The 14,981-nt window shown below is 40.4% G+C and overlaps 4 protein-coding genes across 7 annotated transcripts in view; 3 read left to right on the top strand and 1 right to left on the bottom strand.

Annotated features, from left to right (window-relative positions):
* tyn (trynity) overlaps positions 1 to 14,981 on the bottom strand; it is a 67,504-nt gene that overhangs the window by 7,846 nt on the left and 44,677 nt on the right. Inside the window, exons 1-3 of one of the 2 annotated variants that reach the window (XM_086992850.1) lie at positions 9,264 to 9,473; positions 2,576 to 2,845; positions 93 to 356 (exon numbers count right to left, since the gene is read on the bottom strand). In XM_086992850.1, the coding sequence (XP_086848976.1) occupies positions 93 to 356; positions 2,576 to 2,609 (298 nt within the window). In that variant the 5' untranslated portion in view covers positions 2,610 to 2,845; positions 9,264 to 9,473. Of the gene's footprint in view, positions 1 to 92; positions 357 to 2,575; positions 2,846 to 9,263; positions 9,474 to 14,981 lie in introns of those variants that run through there. The other variant, XM_022788974.2, reaches the window with a different exon arrangement.
* Positions 1 to 14,981, top strand: part of Dlic (dynein light intermediate chain) — a 63,974-nt gene that overhangs the window by 28,685 nt on the left and 20,308 nt on the right. For all 3 annotated transcript variants that reach the window (XM_086992871.1, XM_086992861.1, XM_086992865.1), the window contains exon 15: positions 1,214 to 1,446. The gene's annotated coding sequence lies outside the window, so the exon portion shown is untranslated. The remainder of the gene's footprint in view (positions 1 to 1,213; positions 1,447 to 14,981) is intronic.
* Positions 5,019 to 6,993, top strand: LOC111243430 (solute carrier family 25 member 32-like). The gene has a single exon (XM_022788986.2). It carries the CDS (start codon positions 5,298 to 5,300, stop codon positions 6,228 to 6,230), a length of 933 nt encoding a protein of 310 aa, XP_022644721.1. The 5' UTR covers positions 5,019 to 5,297; the 3' UTR covers positions 6,231 to 6,993.
* LOC147758369 (uncharacterized) overlaps positions 10,261 to 14,981 on the top strand; it is a 55,119-nt gene continuing 50,398 nt past the window's right edge. The window contains exon 1 of the mRNA XM_086992919.1: positions 10,261 to 14,450. Within this exon, the coding sequence (XP_086849045.1) occupies positions 14,419 to 14,450 (32 nt within the window). The 5' untranslated portion in view covers positions 10,261 to 14,418. The remainder of the gene's footprint in view (positions 14,451 to 14,981) is intronic.

Below are 14,981 nucleotides of genomic sequence, written 5' to 3'. Positions count from 1 at the left end.
CACGGTTTCGATTCAAAAAGTTCCTTGTCAATACCTGCCATACAAGTCACATTGAAAAGCATATTTTTAATCCTGAAAAAGCTCCAACAGACCATCTAAACACGCGTTTTCGAAGTAATCGATACCGGGCGCATCTATAAAATCGTCGACAGAAACGCTTCTACGATCAGCGTCGCTTAAATGGCACTGGAATGTAATAGAATTAAACTCAGCTGCGCGGCAAACGAAGCGGCGCTCATTTAGGCAAGTCGCAAGACAATTTTCCCTGTTCGAGGAGAACATGGCAACATTATCGTAGGCCTTGAGCATCTTGTTCGGGAAGCGTTCAAACGACCATAATCGATTGCACACTTTCTCTGAAATCATCAAACCAAAGCGCAATAATAGGATTTCATTTTTCTGCGAACATACAAAATAGTTCATATTTGTATTTTTTTTTTTTCGTTTTTAAAAAAGCCTTTGTTTGCGCGGGAAATAACTGGTAAATTAGTGTCTTAACAGGAGAAGCTACTAAATAATAAGAACGACGGCTCTACCTGACAGCTTTACTGCCATAATTTAGTTTATATTAAATCTCGCTACAATAGAGACAAACAACAACAATCAATTATCTTGTGCTGTTGTTTCGTAGATGACTTAGCTTAATCTTATTCAGGCTCTACAATATCCAATAGTCACTATCAATACCATACGCTAAAGCAAGTTAGTTTGCATATAAAGAGGCATATGCGCACATGGTTACTAACCATGTATAGGATTGTTCCTATATATGTTAAAATTTACTCATCTGTGACAATCGTGCAGATTGCACTTATCTTTTTTATCTACGAAAAATATTGTATATTGAAAATATTAGGTCTGACAAGGTTTACGGTTATGTTTGACACTTTCAAAACTATTCTTAGGATCTTCGATATCCGTGTTACACAACTATACTACCTACAACGTAAAAGCTGCTTAGAGCAACTAAGCGGCCAGATTGCTAAGAGAGCCATTTTAGAGTCGACAATGGGAGCTGGGATCACTCCGGCGTGCAAAAAAGTGAGAACATTCTGCTAACTGGAAAGAAGAATACACGGAATATAAATCCTGTTCTGTCGAGCAGCTAGCTCACAAGGGTTATCGGTATAGCTTGACCAAAGTCTTAGGAGGACGCACCAGATACGTATAGCCATAAAAAAGATCACTAAAATGGACAACTCTTGAATTACAGGAAATATTTTCTACCATTCACAAACTGGCGGTGCGAAACGCATGTGGTTTATTGCTTTAGTCGCCGAGGCTATCGCTCTATTCGAAACTGAGGAATGGCTCGAACCTCCATTAAACTCATAGCAACAAATAAGGAGCTTTTAGGAAGAACCCAAAATTCACTGCTTTGCGTATCACACCGGCTTTCCAGAAGATCAACACGTCAGCGGCTCCGATCCTCGTTGGAACACTATGGTAAGACCTAAGGACGAAATGAAGACGAAGACTTTAGGAATATGGTATTGCAATTTTCACAGATAAGTCTACAATTCAAGTGCGTGGGGGAATACCGGCCGAACCGACCGGACGGGAAAGTCGAATACTACTTAACCCGAGTCATAGGGACTCCCCGTCCTCCTTACATTCCGAATTTGTAAGACCTTTTCTAATATGTACATATACTGCGATTAAGTCGTCGAGCACGATGCTGCTCGTAGTTCGATAGTTTATCCTAGCCTGGCCACAGCTAAAATTACAGCGACGACAATGATTTTGAGAAGATAGCTGCGAGAAAGTGAGCCATGTACAAAAAATTTTTCGTAACTTAAAGGGATGGACCCCAGTTGATGGAACTTATATGCGACACGATGAAAGCAGATAGCGGTTGGAGGATTTTGACTAGCGAGGTTCTGAGAGAGAAAAGAATACCTTGGTAGACCAAGGACGACCAGTGCGATGAGTCGAAGAACCTGACCGATAACCACTGACATCTGTCACTTCCTTCTTCCGTTAAGTGAAGAGGTTGGCGGAATGAAATAAAAGAGGGACTGGAAATTAATGGGGTAACAGGTTAACGGATACAAGTCCAATCGTCTGGGTTGAGCCTCACACACGACCCAGATGAGATAAGCTATGCGTTGATACCGTTCGGTAGACATATATTACTTAAACCCTTTTCAAAGAAAAAGTCGCTAAGGGAGGATTCGTGTAGTGCATTTGGTACCGTATCTAGCTTAACTCCGCGCGTAACGGACATATGGCTGGGATCGTGCCATAAGTTTTAATGGTGCCGAACTTTATTGCTTCCTTCTATAATTATCACATAGGTCGAATGGCGACGGTTTCAGTAGGATATTTAAGCGGTACACAACTTACGAAACGCATGTCAATGTTTATCTGTTGTCATATAAAAATGGCCATTTGGTAATCAAATCAATTTTATATTTGTCTGTAGATGGAACAAATAGCTGCCGCTACTCGACCTGTATGACAACAAAAACCACCTGTTTACTCTGGAGTCGGTATTGGTTGTCTCTTTAATATGCCTATGATTTTTTTGGGATACCATTTAAGTTCAGTTAGGATAGGCAAACGGAAAACGTACCTGTTCTAACGTTAGTCTTCACAAGATAGTACATATTGATGGCCTTTTGAGGGTTCGCCGAAGGCTTTCTTGCTTGGGTGTCGTTGTGTAGGACGCATGTTGTCTCTTGAACAGGCGCTAAAGGATTGACGACAAATGAGAATGCAGCAGCTACGCAGTCCACTTCGTCTCGACACCAGCCCTGACACTCATACAACGACAAGTTGCGTATTGAGTAATACGGTGTGCCGACGTAATCTAAGTTTGTAAGCTTTTCGAACGTAATTTTGCCTAAAAATAATTAAAAAATATAACGTTATGCAGGAATATATAGAATGCTCAATTGATAGAAATAGTTCGCTGGAGATAACCCTATCGAACAAAAAAATCACGCTTGCCATTTCCTTTACTGATTTTTGCGTGTGAATGAATTTCGAAAAAAAGTAATGGTTAAAGCGACGAATGTAAGAAAAATAGCTCACAAACTGAAAGTACAAAAAACTTTTCCGTAGACCACACTATAGCACCTAGGGAAAAAATATTTTTTTCAGCAAGTACTTCAACAGACGGAAAAACCCGAACAATGCAATGCGTACGCTTAAATAAGGCATTTACCTATTATATGCAAACAGTGGATGCATAAATGCTCTAGTTCGGGTGTTTATGGATAAAACTCAATAGATGTTGTATAGGTGTGGCGGGCGCCCCCTACAATTATCCAGCAAGAACAACAACAGCCGTACGGTCCCGAGACGAATAATAATCATGGAAAACCCTCCAGCTAGTCCTTTGGCTAATGTTAGACTGACGCTGCTACCGACTTTCAGTTGCTAGACCCTTTCATCAGACTTTTCTTGCGATCTTCGTTGAAGAAATTAGCTCGTGTGTACCGTAGAATTAAGGCATTAAATTTGCACTTGCTTCTATCTACAATGTTCAAATATAATGGCTTTGTTTTGTCTCGTAGTCGCTGCCTCATATTCAATATGCCATAAAGCTTTATGACACAAAAGGAGCAATGATGGTTCGCCTTCCCTTTTCACACATTGTCCTCCGCTCTTTCCGATCGAAGCTAAGAAAAAATCTGCATAGGGTTATGAATAAAATACGCTCGCTTATTTCATTCAAACACTGAAGTGTAGTGCTATACCCTTATAAAGGAATACATTGCTAGATTGATTGAAGAAAGAACTTTTGTAACGATCACCAAATTGGCGCACGTTCGTCATAAGCAAAATAATAGCGAAAGACGATTAAAGCTAGGTCGGGACTCGTAAAGTTTTCACCCGAATTCCCTTTACAGGAATCGGTGTTCATGCTGTGCACTGTCCGCATACGCGCCATCAGCAATGGTGCACCGACTACTAATAATAAATCGACCATTCCTTTTGCGGATTCCTTTTGGATTTCCACTGCGTTTGTTACAAGCCTCAAACCCAAGCATCTATTGCTTTGCTGCTAAAGGCAAGCCAAACAATCAATTTTTAGTCTACTGTTACAAACACGCTTCATCATTATAGCGGCCATGCATATAATTATGAATCTATTGACGGAATCAAATAAAAAGGATAGAAAAATGATGAGGTAGATCTATGGCAATAATTATATAAACGAAGTTATACTATGCAGTTCTAGACAAAAGATATATAACGTTCGATTAAGCATCACAGTCATTGAGAATATCAAAACTTCCTCAGCACTAAAGGCCAATAAACCACGTGACAATTTTTATTAAATTGCCTTTACTTTTAATAACATGATAGCCGAAAAGAATATATGAAAATTTATATCTAGTAATAATATAGTAGTAATAAAATTTCTTAGTTCAGCAATTGCCTCAACAGTTACCTAATTTAAAACGAATGCATGCTCTTTTATTAAATAGATGTATTTACTCATCGCCTTATCACCTTATCACAAAATATTAAGCAAACACACACACATTTTTCATACGCATTTTCAAAAAAAAAAGTCTCAAATTATACTAACACTATTCTCACTGAAGTATTATCGATGAAATACAAATCGTTATTAATCGATCTCATATTGGCTGTATATGTCTAATTAAATACAATAACATTTTATATTTACAAAAACGGCTTAATGACAACTAGCGTTTCCTAGCATGTTGATTTACGAAATATGAATCTTTATTAAATTACAAATGTAACCTATATATATATATATATATATATATATATATATATAAATTACATGGTGTATATGCACACACACAGTCGCCTAAAAGTGGGCATAGTATTATTATCAGTTAGTGACGCCCCATTCATGACAAAGTCTATCGGGAAAAAACTATTTCGAAGAGGCCTATATCAACCTGGCTACCTCGAATATTATTAGTAAGATCTGCTCCCAAAACGCAATAATCCGCATATTATTGGTACTAGCGCTAACAAGATTATTCGATTTAGCGCTACAGAGACCTCTTACTATCGTCTGCTCTATTTGTAAACAAAACATCAACAGCGCCAGATAAATTTTTCTTCGCGTTGCGCGTGAAAATGATGAACATGATATGCTCGATAGAATTAGCTGTCCATCCAAATCATTTAGCTAAGCTACTGCATCTTTCGAAGCATTAGTCAACCAACGACAAAGTGGAAACGTTATAACTAGCGGTAGTTGGAGGCTTAATATTTTTTGTGTGTTACGAACGGCTCAGTGAGCGAGTGGTATTACTATATCTGGTTGGAAGCCCGCGCAAAAATATACCCTGCAAATTCAGATGATCGCAATGTCCTCAGTTGCAGACAAAGGTGACACTGATGCACGTACAATACTAAAAAAGGTTGTACCCACACTCCGTTACGAGTACCTTGTGGCTGGCGTCATTGGCGGAGTCCTCAGTACGTTTGTAGTTCACCCATTCGATTTGCTCAAAATTCGATTAAGCGTTAACGACCGCAAAGAGGGACGACCATTGTACCGGGGACTTCGACACGCGGCGCAAGTTATTTGGCATGCGGAAAATATCAGAGGATTCTACCGGGGAGTTACTGCAAACTGTATTGGTAGTGGCTCAGCATGGGGACTCTATTTTGTGTTCTACAATGCTACCAAGTCGTGGATGAGTGACGGTGATAGCAGCACCCACCTCGGCCCGGTCAAGCATATGCAGGCCGCTATCCAATCTGGTATGCTGACACTGCTGTTCACCAATCCCGTATTTGTTGTCAAAACTCGAATGTGTCTACGATACGGAAAGGTTGATGACGAATATGGAAGTTTGCTGCGCTCTATCAAATCCTTATACCGAACCAATGGAATTCTGGGGTTTTATAAAGGATTTATACCGGGCCTCATTGGAACGAGTCATGGCGCCGTGCAGTTTATGGTCTACGAGGAGATGAAGAAATGGATGGGCAAGAAGGAGCGATTATCTAATGCGGAATATCTCATCTCATCATCCGTGTCAAAGGCCATTGCTGTTGTGTGCACTTATCCGTACCAGGTCGTGCGAGCTAGATTACAAGACCAGCATCGCATCTATTCTGGTAATCTCGATGTTATACAAACCACGTATAAACACGAAGGCATGTCGGGTTTTTATAAGGGTCTTATGCCGAACATTCTTCGAGTAACGCCGGCAGCTGCTGTAACTTTTCTTGTCTATGAGAACGTAGTCGCCTTATTAATGGGACCGTCAGTCGTAAAGTAATTCGCAACTGCAATTCTTAGTACCATCATCAGTGGCACCAGGCTAGCAGGTCTTACCATGATGTTCACTTGTTACAGACTCATTCAGTTAACCCCAACCTATGGTGCCCCACATCGCACTGAGTGGAAAAGCAGCTTACCTTGGTGAATTATTTAGACTCAGTTCAGTTTGAAAATGCATCCCCAGGGGGCTTTCAACTAACCTGAAAGTAAGCTGGAACGAAGAAGCAGCAGCTTACTGAATGTAGAGCCTGCAACTTTAGTCTGTCCCAATCATTAAGTAATTGTTTATTTTAGGAGTGGTAGTGGTAGCGATGATGCTTCAGAAGTACGTAATGAGGTCAAGATTTCCAAAAATGGGGGCGTTGCTTAATGAACGGTTACTACAAGGATTAATGAGGTGTTTCACTATAGTTTTTATAAGATATAGTTAATGTAAAAATATCATTTCATTATATATATATATATATATATACTGACAAAATGGCTATTAAGAGCAGATTCCTAAATCACCAAGAAACAGTTTTCGCTTGTAAATCTAAATGTTTATATATTAATTGCAAATACGAAGAACTGCGAAAACAGTGAAAAATTGTTAACGACTTAATCTTTGTTGACCTCTTTTCTAGGTTATAGTCCTTAATTGTCTAGTCGAAACATATATATTATTGCGCATTTATATATATTGTCTTAAGATTTATGACATGGGCTACGTTTTAAATAGAATGCCCCAGGTGAAATAATAGTGAATGAAATGAATGATATTTGATAGACTTTTTAATTAGGTAATCTACAAATCGTGATAGTGGTACAGCGGCATATCGAATTCAATAGTATGTCAACACTTCGTGTCTACTTTGTTGGCGGCAATCTATTTCATTATTACTGATAAACAGATCATATATTTCAGAATGTGCCGGTGCGCTCGTCTGGGCACAAACTCTATCCGTGGGAGTTTGGAAATATCATGAAATGCATACAATGCAATATTAGTTGTAGTTTTTGGTAAAGTGGCTTTAGATCAAACGATGTAAAAAGTTGATTTCGAATAATTCGGGACTCACGATGTGAGAATCCCTCTGAAGGAAAAGCCAGTATTTTTTTTTAACGTAAGCTGAGAAGTGCGGTGTGTAATCGAGAGTTGAGTGTAAAGACTATTTCTAAACATTTGTAGGTAGTACTTGCTTACATTTGAAAAGTTACGGGCTACAGTGTATGTTTTTAGCTAATTTACAGCATCAAAGCCAGCGGCGTCACGTGAGAAGAGATATAGTTGTTGACTTACTATAGGGCATATACTACCCGCAGCCATTGTGTTATCTTTATTGTATATTAAATCAGAACTTATTTTTTAGTATAGTCACTAGAAAAGTATAGAAGCAAAGGTAAGTATTTAGGTCAGGCAATTATACATTACAAAAGTACAGCAATATGTCTGATCGCCTGGTCGTCAATGTTCTCTCTAGTTATCAGACTGTAAAGAAACCAAGTTTCGAAATATCTTGTTACCTTCAGTTTTACCGGATCATAGAATCGACATTTAGAAGCAATGCGTACGATAATGATTTCATCACCGTGCGAGACGAAATTGGCAACTTTACCTACATTTTACCCCTAGTCATAATTAAAAAGGCGACAGCCGATACACTATCTCATTGTAAACTTCGCTCGGCACCCGCTACAAAGAAAAAAGAGTTTGTGCAGAGTAACCGATAGTCCTCTATATAAAATTCGAGATGCGCATGCGTACTATAAATAGCCTATAGATAACAATAAGACGAACGAGTAGCTGCGACCCAGCTGAAGCGATATGAGAAACCTCATAATAGAGCGTTTTTTATGTTCTATTATCGTGCAGTTTTGCATGGTCAAATATGCCCGTATTTAAGACGTCATTACCGTGACGGCCCTGAAATAGTTTCCGGGAGTGTTTAGAATTTTTTTCGGTGTAGTGCTCACGACATCAATAACTACCATCGCTAGCATCATAACAACACCAGCACTACAGTGGGGTTCAGTCTTAACACCAGTCTTGAGGAATACAAGATTCGCTGAGCACAGGTGTCGGTGCTAGGTAGCAAGGATATGTAGATCTACTGATTGTCTTCTTTAAGCTTTTGGGGACTTTTATTCGATTATTTATTATTGAATTACTATTATTGAGACTGGCGTTGTTGTCACTATTGTTGATAGACGGTGGTACTGCTGCTGAATGGGACGGTGAACCTACTCAATAACGGTTATCTACACTACCTCGTTTGTTCAATCACACACTTATCAAATTGGCAAATTCGAGTCACTCGAAGAACGTTCGCGGATAAACTAACGCTACTATTGCTACAACCTCCACGTGTTAGTGCATCCAAGAACTGCTGTGGCAGAAAAACCTGTAGAAGTTTAAATTATCCTGAATTACCAAATCGATTTTCGTGATCAGTCCAGCCTCCCGCACCTCCGATAGTAGTTAGGCCAACTGTAGCTGATTTCACATAATCTGTCTAAAAATTCAGCTGATACGAGTTTTACCTAGTTGTCTGTTGTGGAGCTGAAGGTAAATAGGCACTGCTAGACCAGAACCCGTGGATATCAAATGCAAGATCATTTCATGGCCATATTTTCCTTTCTTTTTTTCTCCGTTAATCACTACAAAAAATCGCGTCAGTTCGAGATATTGAAATGCAAGTAATAATAATAATAATAATGGTAGTATGGACAATGTTTATGTTCGACACGCTTGCGCTAGTCGTTCATAGGGGGACTCCTACATGGCAGGGCTCTTAGGTCACAAAGAGAGCTAAATCATCCTACATACGAAAAATAACTCATTTCGTGAACGAATATTACTAGCAACCAGACACACACCTACCATATTTATGCCTGCGACCGTGCATATAGGCAATAATAATTGGAGGACTCACCAGCTATTTATCATACTGAGAATGCATGTTTCTTTCCATACATAACCTAGGCATCAATGGAATGATTCTTCATTAACTCCGCTAGTACCTGCGTGCATTACGCAACCTAGTCTTACCGTCTTTTGATTTTTGTCAATATCAATTTCTGGTCAATCATTTGTTAGTCACTAGAGTAAAGTTCAATATTTGTGTTTTTGGTTGGCAGATGAGAATCTCTCGAACAAAACGATTCTGCTAAATTTTTCACTCTGTTGGATACAACAAAGGTTACCAACTAGACCTCAGGAGCGGTTTTCTTAATGTTATGATCTTGTAAATGAACGAAACGTGTTCCTTTGAATGAGCGTATGGCGCCAGCTGCAAGACGGTCTACTACATTTAATCGATTGTGTGATGCGGACAAATATATGTGCGTGCGTGCGTGCATGCGTGCATGCATGTGTGGTGGTTCACATGTGCTATGTCGTTTAATTATCGCCTGATTGATGTCGCTGTATATCTCGAGCGGTCACCTATAATAACGTATTGCAGTAAAGCAATAATACTTACCTATCAGTGAACTATACCAAAACAGTGTTCCACTTGACGACTACAGTGCTTTCAGTTTCGCGTAGCATAATGTAGAAACAAGTGGTCGGTGCAATTACTAACAGTACACTTAGTTAGTAGAAATTATATGATATATATTAAGATATGATTGTTTCACAAACGATTTTATTGTATTTACTGCTGTCGAATAAGTTAGACCCTCTAGCTAACTCACTTGCGTAGTAAACGACTCATACGTTCCTAAGCCATAAAAGGTATTAAGCAGCCAACATTCTAACATCCCCCCAGGAGCTGTGAACTGCTAGTCACGATTTCTACGCGCTTACTCGTAATAAGGATAACCATACTATGGCGAGACATGCACTACTATACAGCGAGTCATCAGACCAATTCTGAAAGGAGTGGTAGTTGCGACTACCGGGGGCGTTTGCCGCTTGAACAACGCGCTCCTATTATTTCAAGTGTTGCTTCTCGGATTCTGCTCTTAAGTATAGCTGTCTGTAATGTTTATGGTAAGTTTTGTCCAATTTTCTCCCGCTCATGCGTGGTAGGTTCCTTTTTTTCAAATTGACCAGACACAGTATATTAATGAGCTGTTGTTTACTGGATCGTGCTTTTTTCCACCTTAGTGTGATCATATGATGGCAAAAATTGTAATTAGTAATACGACAAGCCATCAATTGTTTAATATTTGATTCCTTAAACCATCGACGAATGGGCTAGCCCTTTTGTGGCCGTTTGTCTGTTGACGCTATTGCAAGCGTCGTTCCCTTTCAGCAGTGAGCGTTATAGCTTTCAATGTACTTAGGATGTTTCTCGTCCTGTGGTCCGAATGTTGACGATTATTTTTCGCTACCTCTCTGTGAGCTCAGAACAGTCAGCACAACATTGAAATACACAAATACGCCAGCATGGTTACCCAGAGCTAGCTCTAGAGGCAACTTGCGTGCAAATCCACATGTAGACACGTTGTTGATAGAGTTAATCCAAACAGTCAGTCATCACTGATTAAGCAGAAAAATACTTGACCGGCAGCTAGCGCGCTGGGTCTATTTCATTTTGCACCCCATAGCCCACTACACAAATATATATATGGCTGAGCAAAAATGTCGAAAACTTCGATTAAACCCTTCGCCGTCTTTTATTCAAGTATCTGATCTTGTAATTCAGCATATGCAATCAAGCGGGCGGTGCGTCCTACAACGATGACGACCGGCGAATCGAATCCTGTCACAGAAACGATGAGCGCAGTTGTCTGCTCGAGAGTTGCTTCCAGTGCATAGGCTGAGATTAATTCTTTGAGTCTTTGTCGAACTCAATAGCCCCATAGGTAGTAGTAAAAAAAAGTATGTATCTACGATTTCGTGATAATGTTCGATGTGTCGTAAGTAAATGTTAGATGTATGGGACAATTTTTTAGAGGGATTGCTCTATTATGTCAGGGGTCTGTCTTCAGGTAGTTACAAGTTCATCGACTTGTGCACCAGAGCTTCGTTGAAGTAACGTGTACATACAGCCGTGTCGTCTGCAAACTAATATTGAGTAAAAATTCTGCGATCATGATATAATGCTTCCCTTCGTTTTATTGTAACATAATCCATCACTTCAATTATAGTTGAATATGGGCCACGCCCACTATTCTTAGGTGGATCTAATAATCATAGAAGCTCATTACAACGCTAAAGCGAAGAGATGTTTGAGAAACGGGTTGGACCTGGTGGGTCCTTCATTCTTCGAGGCTTTTCTTTTGTGCTTCGAAACAGTAGATTTAGCTGAAACTATTAAGCCGTACATAGAAGTTCCAGAGAAGTACGCGAACAATGCGAAATTAGCATTAATGCTGGTATATATTAGTTAGGCTATTCGGTTCGTGTCATAAGGGCGGCATGGACTGCAAAGCTTCTAGCAGAGGAAATCGCAGCCGAACCAGCTTCCTGGTCCGAACGCCACGATGCAATACGTATTCCACAAGTGTACGCTGCGCGTCTGTAAAATTATGCAAGTATTTTCGTTTACTGTTATATCAAATACAACCTTTCTCGTATAGTTTCGACATGATTGTTGTAGCAGGTCTACTCGTAGCAACCGATTCTCGAAATTTCCTATTTGTTGAATTGTCCATGTTTTACATATAGTATTTCGCTGACTTCGGATCAGAAATTCGAAAATTATTTCCAATAGATTACTTCTAAGATCCTGCGCGATGAGATTGTAACATCGACGAAGCTATTTCAGCCGGAGTGGGGCAACCGTTGTGTAAATATAACAGAGACTATTTTGCGCAGACGATGATCGAAACCATCCTGACAATGATGACGGCAGCAACGACGAAATCAGCTGCAGCAATAGCAACTACTGCACCGAACAATGAGTGGAGAAACAACTGGTTAGCCATACCGCATTTTTACGCTCTACATTTGCAATTTCACCAATAGTTCTGTTTTGCATTGAAATCCTTTTATGCCTACGCTATCCTGTGCGTATATACGCACACATATATATATATATATATATCAATGTGCGTGTTTGTGTGTGTCTGCACACGCGCGTGCCTGCTATGTGTGGTATGCGTTTGTGTGTATACTTTGGTTGAATAGATGCTTTGATTTTGACAAGCAGGTCAACATTAGCTAATGTCGTCAGCATCATCACGACAACTGCGACAGCGAGCCTGGATGTGTAAGTTTTTCGGCTTTTTTTTTTTCGCATATGGTTGTCTGCTTGCTTCGGCTGAACTAAAACGGGGAAGCAGGGGGTAGCGACCAAAGCAGCCGCGAAATTTAAACGTTGAGCGGGCGAAAGAAGGAGACGCCAAATCTAAAAGAAGAGAACAAAATGTCAGCGTCATAATTTCGCCCACTGTTTGGTAAAAACTTTCGTTACTGTTTTTCTTTTTCGCAACGCCATTGTGATCTTGGTCCATTCGTTTTGGTGGACCCCAACGGCCGTGGGTACGGTCGCAGTCACGAAGATCAAGTGAACGTGACGAGGCGTGCGAATACAGCGTTTGATTTTTTACATTTGTTACTTCACTGAATATCGTGGTTCATTGGAAGACACCGGCAACTGGTCACTTGAAATGTATTCCGAGTGAGAGAACAAGCTCACGTTTGGTAGTCCACCAGAAACGAGATTTTCATATCGCAAGGTTCGCATATGAATCATCAGATAGATTTTAAAGATTGTCTTCTGATGGTCTTCTAATCTTGTCAACAGTATGCACTTTATTTGGTCTGGATAGTAAAAGGCTTACTCTCAAACAATTGTCTGAGGTAATATTTTAAAAGTTGTTTCATTGAATAATCGTCTGACGTTTAAAAAACACTACATCCAGCTGATCCTAGTGTGAACAGTCCACTTAAAAGATATATATTTTAACACTTCACAGGTACCTCTTAATAGGTCGCCTTTATTCCACTATCGGTTGTTCGGCTATTCTGTGTATTGTAATATATGGAGTGTTTTTCTAGTGGCTACTGGGCCATGTACCCCCAGAACGAAAACTCAATTACCTTTCAGATTTTCTAACTTCTCTTTTTCAGCTACAGAAACCTGTCTTTAGTCTGTTATACCGCTAATGGGCATTGTTTGTGAAAACCAGATACATTCGAGTCATTCGTTTAGGTTATGAACAGCTGATGTTGGTTAGCTATGGGAAAAAGGTTGGGCCGAAATGCGCAGTCTAGCTTTTTAACATGATAACTTAGTTAAACACGACGGTAAAAAAATTATCGGAGAAGCGACAAATGAGTGATTAATCTGGATGCTTATGCGTGTCGTATCTCCCAGCTTATTTCTCTTTGTAATTATGTACATAAATTTTGAGCTTCTGTGCTATTATCAACAAGTGGCTCATGTTTGACGAACGTTCTTGTTTTTACTTGGCTTTGTAGTAGTTGTTGTTGCAGTGATTGCCACTGACAAAGGCGACGATGTAACTTTTCTTGCGGCAGCTAACGTTTTGGAAGCGCCATCGTCCTCATTGGGCTGTAGTCCCGACTAGCTCGTGCTTTCCAAAAGTCCATTTACTCGATCGCGACAATCAAGGAGCAGCCGCCGCCTGCGCTCTTAGATGCTTCCGTTGTTACTTCACATTTTCCAGCTTAGAAAAACCGCAAGCGATACCGGCGACAGTAAATGCAGCGACATCGTCAAACGGGCCTATGCCAGACGATAACGAATGCCAACTCGACAACAGAGTTCAACCGAACTGAGTGAGACCGGCAAATCAGAATCAGCAGCTGCAGCAGTAGGAAGCCAATGGCAGACTGGAACAGTGGAAGATTCGTGAGCTAAAAATGCCAACTTTTGTAAATGACGAATTGCAAAGACTGAGAGGAGAACCATGGCAGCGCTGGCCAGCAGAAAGAGAGAGTTCAGGTCGGTGAACGACAGCCGTCGCCGCCGCTGCGACTGCCGCCGCTGTCGCCATTTGAGATGAAAACGAGCGCAAATCGTCCTCACGCTATGGTCTCTAGCAGGAGGGAGAGGCGTCGTTGTTCGAAAGGCAGGAGGGGAAGAAGACTGTAATGCATGAAAGGTTCAAGTAGTTCAAGGCATTCATGCTAATGATAATCGCACACGGTGAGTCAATAATGCGGAAAAGATGTTACGTGCAAAGATAACTCGGAAAAGGCACGAGCATGCAAGATTCAAGCAAAATCGAGTGTTCTTTTGGTTACCGAGAGCTCATACTCGTTCCAGTTAAGCAGGGGGCAGTACATGCGTAAAGATACGCAATCGTCTATTCATAGGTGAGTATTAGAGCGACTGGCAAGATAAAGAGGGCAAGTTGTTCGGTCTGTGAAAGAAAAAAATGTTGTCTCTCGGACGGTCTGTGCGCACTGCAGAGAAAAAATAGTGACAGCTTTTGTTATTTTCGAATTCAAATTTTGTGCAAGTTGCTCCCTTCTGTGGTGAGTTCTGCAAAATATTGGAAGCCTAGCATCTAGAAAGCGTGTATACAGAAAAAGCCCATTAAGCAAACTTTACGTTCGATCGTATGCGTTGTCGTAGAAGGCGGTTCTTATAAAATCTGTCGCTCTCTGCCTGTCTTTCTCTGTTCTTATTTGTATCTCTCCTGTAAAAATAGGCAAAGCCTTGGCTTCAAACCGGAGTGGTATAACTCGAACTCAAATATGATACATTCGAGTTTGATAACGACTTCATACTATAATACAATATATTCAGTGCATGCGGCTCGTGTCGTAGTCCTTTCCTTCTAGTCGCCATAATAGGGAAACGATGGTGCAATGCCTCGACAGAAACAGAGGTCGTTCGCAGAG

This window comes from Varroa destructor, unplaced genomic scaffold, assembly GCF_002443255.2.
Source record: "Varroa destructor unplaced genomic scaffold, Vdes_3.0 BEIS01000001.1, whole genome shotgun sequence".
Classification (NCBI taxonomy): Eukaryota; Metazoa; Arthropoda; class Arachnida; order Mesostigmata; family Varroidae; genus Varroa; species Varroa destructor.
This window is presented reverse-complemented; position numbering and strand designations above follow the sequence as displayed.